This window comes from Meleagris gallopavo, chromosome 11, assembly GCF_905368555.1.
Source record: "Meleagris gallopavo chromosome 11, MGAL_WU_HG_1.1, whole genome shotgun sequence".
NCBI classification, from domain to species: domain Eukaryota; kingdom Metazoa; phylum Chordata; class Aves; order Galliformes; family Phasianidae; genus Meleagris; species Meleagris gallopavo.
The window spans coordinates 10,285,509-10,291,508 of NC_139414.1; the positions used below are offsets into that span (position 1 = coordinate 10,285,509).

At 35.3% G+C, this 6,000-nt stretch overlaps 1 protein-coding gene across 5 annotated transcripts in view; it reads right to left on the minus strand.

Annotated features, from left to right (window-relative positions):
* The window catches only part of SLC9A9 (solute carrier family 9 member A9), a 175,981-nt gene extending 170,311 nt beyond the window's left edge, over window positions 1-5,670 (minus strand). For 4 of the 5 annotated variants that reach the window (XM_085232522.1, XM_085232525.1, XM_085232526.1 and 1 more), the window contains exon 1: window positions 5,298-5,670. In XM_085232522.1, the coding sequence (XP_085088648.1) occupies window positions 5,298-5,472 (175 nt within the window). In that variant the 5' untranslated portion in view covers window positions 5,473-5,670. The remainder of the gene's footprint in view (window positions 1-5,297) is intronic. The other variant, XM_085232523.1, reaches the window with a different exon arrangement.
* Window positions 5,671-6,000: the final 330 nt, after the last annotated feature.

Here is a 6,000-nt window from a genome sequence, read left to right on the forward strand (position 1 = left end):
GGTTTTACACACTTTTTCATGGAGGTACATTTCTTTCTTTCTCTTGGCACTAGTGGGAGCTAGAGTGATTACTTCAGAAGTAACTGTTATTTATCTAGATAACATTACCCGAGATGATTAACTGTGGGAAATAGTGGATAGGAATCTGAAAGGTAAGTTTCATTATGTAATGGCATGGATGCCGTGGATAATCAAAGTGGTCATAAACCCTGGTCAGGTGTCAGTTATTTTCACATTTTTCACTAAGAGAGACCTCTGAACTGCAGGCTTCTAGAATAGACACAATGCAAGCTGACAGATTCCTGAACTGATGATGCAACAGAATGACATCTGTATTGCATATTTTGTATGTACATGCATTTATGTTTTTTAGTATGGTCAGCTACTTTAGATGGAACAGGGTTTAGATATGCAGCAGAAAATGTCAAGACTTTTTGAAGATACAAAGCATTTGTGTAGTAAATCAGATAATAAATCTAGCTGTAGTAAAAGACTGAATTCCTCAAAAAAAAAAAAAAAAACAACAAAACAGAGAATCTCTTTGGTTCATGTATTTTGAACCAAATTCTGTTTGATAATTTATTCTCTGTTACAGTAATGTAATTGAACAAAATTGCTTCAGGGAAAAAATATTTTAAAATTTAGTGTCAAATTTAGACTAGGAGTCAAGAGGGACCGTTCTTTTTTTGTATTCTTATAAGACATTATCTCCAGTGACAGATTCAAGCTACCTCTGTAAGAATTTTCTGGAATGGAAACAAATTATCTGATTTACTACACAAATGCTTCGTTGATCATAGTCATGCAAGATGACCCTTGATTATAAATAAATCAATTTGCAGAAAATGATTGTTTTAAATATATGACAACAGTAGTTGTAATTCTCAGTCAGTATTGATCAATTCTCTGCAACTAGCATTCAAGTCAGCCTTTGGATTTTCTTCTACAGTTTTAGTCCTTATCCTCAATGGAGTTCAGATTTGGATAATACACTGCAATAAAACAATGAAACAATAATGAAAGTACAGGGAAATGGTGTGTCATCAACAGCATACACATATTAGAGAATTTATATTAGAGCACATTCTAACAATCGATATTCTTAGGGCATCAGTGAGGCTTTGAAGTCCTTTTAGCTTTTAAAGCAATTCTATGATGCTTTAGATGTGAACAAAATATATATGGGCTCTATAATGATGGGCTGTTTCAGAATGTTTTCAAATTCTCTACGGAAAGTTTGGACAAAGACAATTGTTGTGGCATTACATTATGCTGCAGGAATCAGTTAAGTGGTGGAATAGTATTGTTCCTTCTGTAATAATAACTGGGCCAAAGTCCCTAGATAAAAATGCTGGTAAATTAAAAATCTGAGAAGATTATATTTTATATTTCAGTAAGTATATCATTTATGGAATGCACTTTCTTCTTTAAATTATTACATAATATCTCTTTAATGATAGAATCAGGAGTCCAGATTATTAATATAAATAATTCATTTTTAAGTAGCTGGATAATGTAGTTGTCTTTCCTCTACTCCACCTTCCAAACTGAAATCATGATTTTGTGAAATCATGCTTCTATAGTGTAGAATATTTCTTACTGTTTGTTTAAAGAAAAAAAGGTTCTGGGAAATACCATGGTAACCATTTTTTACTATGAAAAAAAAGCTAACAATTTCTAAGACCTGAACCATGTTTCAAATTTAATGCAGTTTTTCCAACTTCTGCATATTCTCTAAGCAGAAAAAAGTTCTTAATCCCAGGGAAGAGTATTGGAAGGGATTTTCTAAGTCACCCATGCCAAATTCTTGAGCTAAACAAGATTGTTTTTTTTGTTTTTTTTTTTTCCAGGCCTTTGTGTGGTCAGCTTCCCTTTAAATAAGAACATTAAGGGAACCTCCAGAAGAGTCTAGGCTCAACAAGTATTCCCACTGCATACCTGTGAGGAATTGAGCTACTGGGGCAGGGAGTGCTATACCTCCAATCTCAGCCCTCCAATCCCTTCCAAGCTTCATGAAGCAGCTCAAAGTCCTCTGACATGGTGCCATTTCTTTCTACTAAGTGCTGTTCTACTGTGTTCTGTTCTTTGTCATTATGATTTCCTTTCAGTCTGATAAACCAGTTCTGTGGAACACAGCTTTAAAAGCAGGTGCACCTTTTACCAGCCTCACCTTCATTTGTATTCCCTAGTGTGAGAACTATCCACACTGAGAATGGTTTTTAACTGGTAGAGCCAATGAGACTAACAGATAATGTCACCATATTGATGGGATAATGTTTTGGATTTGTTTTTGTTAGTAAAGTTTAATTTTGGTTGCCTACCTCCAAGAGTGCTTTAACCTGTTAATTACACATAACTGGTAGCACCTGCACTTCAGCTCTGATTCCTAAATTTTGAGGTGGATAAGAACTTTGGCTGCTTACAGTCTACTTTTTTCATTTACTATGCCTGGATAATTCCCTCTTAAAATGAAGGGCTATGAATTATGTGTTCTATGGGGAATTTTGCAATAGACCTGGTTTATGATTTAGTGATCTAGAGAAATTCAGCCCTACATGAGATGACTAACAAGCTCATGCACAATTTCTTTTGAAGCCTTATTTGATTTTCTGTGTACACTCTCAATGTGTTTGAGAAAGTGCTTACTATAGTGCTTACCATCTAAATATGTTAATTTTGCTCCTTCTATGCAAGGTAGCACAACAGTACTCTTTCATATTCACCTGCCTCCTTGATATACAGAAACAAGAAAGTAAGTTGAGGCTCTTGTTTAGGGTCTGTCAAAGCAAGCTACAATATGCAGAGAAACCTGTCCCCCAAGATCCTGGAGAACAAAGTGGTGAACAAAAAAACAGTAAGTCTGCATTCTTTGTTTTTTTGTGAGTAACTGACTTTTTATTTGGTGCTGAAACAGAAGAACTTGAGAGTGTTAGTAATTTAAAGAGCTAAACACCATGAAATAACTGCATACACTATATCTACAGGTAAACAGTATTTGAACAAAAAAAAAAAAAAACAACACCCATGCATAAGCTTAAACTAAGGTGCTTTTTTTTTATTTTTTGGTAAATATTGAAAGGTTATTGGTGTAAATGGAGCAGCTATATTTAATGTAGAAACACTGATTTGATTAAGAAATTAATTATTTTCAATTTTTAATGTTTCTAAATAGACTATTTTCAAGTTGTTTTTTGTTGAAACTGTTCAGCCTAAGGATGCATTTACCTAGGAAGTTTATGCAGGGGGAAAACTGTATGTATACTTTAAACAGAATGTACTATCAGTACATTCTTAGTGTTTAAGTTGAGTCTGTTCAGCATTTTACAGAAAATTTAAAAATTCCTGTTTATGTCTCTATTCTTTCCTCCTGGTCTTCCTCGTATTTCACTTTCCCCATGCCTTCCACCACTATACCTCTGATGGCATGCTGCCTTGATAAGGAATGCAGACCTGTCCATCATACTGTAGGACACAGTCTGCAAATAAGTGGCAATATTCTGTCACTTGAAGAAAAACTGTTGGCTTCTTGTACTGTCATTCACATATCTAGGAAACAGCTCAATGGGCTACAGTAAAGCAAGCTGCAGGGCAGATGTATTATAATGCAAAACATACATAAAAGATAACTTCTGATAATAAAGACAGAAATTGTATAGGAGAAGATCAGCTATAGCAAAGTGACTCAGGCTTAGCTGCACTGAGAGTAGGACAGGATTTACCTGACTGTCAGTACTTGGTGCTATGATGATTTCCTGAACTGATTTTTCTCCTGGAGTTGCTGTCAGCTCATCTAACATCTCTATCATTACCTCAGAAATTCCACTTTATTTTCATGATCACAGTTTCATAATGCTGAAGATACCCAAACCCATATTCAAAATTTTGAAGAATAGAAGGGACATGATCAGCTTTCTAGATTCTATGAATGAAAATGTTTCCATGTTTAAAGGTCATCATAAATAATGCAAGTCTAAATAGCTTACTTGCAACCATGAGGATCATTTCCTTAGTTCATGACTGTTTTAATAATTCAAAAACTCTGTCTTGCTGGAGCACTGATCTCTTTATTGATCCAAAGAATATCAGGAGCTGGTTATCTTCATGATGTGTAGATTGTGTTTTGGGCAGGCAGCAAAATGGAGCTAGAGCAGATAGCAAAGTGGAAGAAGATAAAACTCTAAATCCTATCTTATTTGTCTAATGTCATATTGCTCCATTTGTATTTCTCTCTTTTTTATCAGCTTTCAGCAAATGTCATCAGCTGCACATGGGAAACTACAACAGCGGGGAAAAGCTGTTATACAAGTCACTCATGCAATTACAACAATAGTAGTTTACAAGTTGATTAGTTCACCTGCCATAGTCTACAAGTTGATTGCAATGAAAATATTGCAGTGTTTGCATGCGGTATGATGCAAATATTCTTCAGAAGTGCAGCTTTAACAAAACTGGTTTTGGTATCACACTGCTGAAGTATTTAACGTGCAAAGAATGAGTCAATCTGGGATTAAGATGAGTCAAGATGAGGTCTCTATAGAGCTATAATTTCCATCTTTTTCTTCCATTTTGACAATTATACATTGCATGTGTGTCATATGGCTACAGAATCGAAAATCAAACATGAGAAAAATGAAATGGTAGCAAGAGAGAATGGCATAATAAGTTGTTCTTATACACAAAGACTATACAACTAGTGAGTAATTATTATTGGTGGTCAGTGCAGAAGATTTCACATGAAACTGATGCACAATATTGCAAAACAGCATAAAAGAAGATTAGAATTTGACAGGCAAATTGAAATTACAGTACAATGACAGCATTCAGAGATTGCTCAAGAGAGGCATTCTTTGTAGTCTGCTTTTCTAAAGAACTGTGGGGGAAAAAACAAACTTCAGATAACTGGGTGGATTAATAAAGCTTCTTAGTCTAAAACTTTGAATGTTATACAAAACTAGCGTGTAAAATAGGCATGTTAAATCATTTCTTTAACTGCGGGCATTTGTACTTTGAGAAATAGTAAATTCTCTGACTTAGGAAGTGTCATTCAGTGGCAGTCTGCATGTATAGGAACGTAACCTGCACATCTTGAGGTTAAACAGCCCATGGTATTCACTCAACAAGTCAACCTGTACTACTGCACAAGAGATGATATTACATTCTTATTTTACTGCACATTTAAGGGGCTGATGACACTTCATTCAGCATGTTTTCTGAGCTTTGTCAGCACTTGATCTAAGTGCCCGGTTACAAATATGCAACTACTCCTATGTCAAACCAGCACTTGAATTTATACTCACCATAAACCATAGCTCCTCCAGTTTCATGCAGAAAGCGGAAGCGGTGGTTTTTAAACAACCAAATTGTTAATATTGTAAGAATGAGCAGAAAGTTAAAGACTAGCAACTCCACAGCTCCCTCATGATAAAACTGATCTTCATCTTTCAGCAATGCATATTTCTTCAACTTCTCCATTTCATTCCCTTTACAGAGAACACACACAATATAAAAGAATGAAAAAAAATCACAGAAGAAGGAAGGTGTTATCACCTTTGGTATAAAAAAGTCCAGACACTGTAGCAATTCACAGCAAGCACATCTGCTTGATTTGCAGCCTCACGGTAAAGTGCCCCAGCTCAGAATTCAGCTGGATTCTAGTTACAGCTTCCTGTTTCTGTCTTAAAGCTGCCCTGTCTTATTTTTAATGTTACGGTTGCATCACTGCACTGTGCTTGCTCCAGCTGTAAATGCACAAATGTCTGCAAAGCTCAGGCTCTGCCAATTTGCTCAGATTTTGTTGTAAAACTTAGTCTGCGTTCATAAATTTTCATTCCGAAACACAATCTGAAACCTAAAAATCATATTTGGTCTTTGTAGTTTTAGCTGGAAAAACTGTCACTAAAAGAATGATATAGCAACCTTCACTACTCCTTAGAAGTTTATAAAAGATCTTTCCACTTTCCCACTTTTAAGTGTAGGCAACATAGAAGGTGGTATTACATT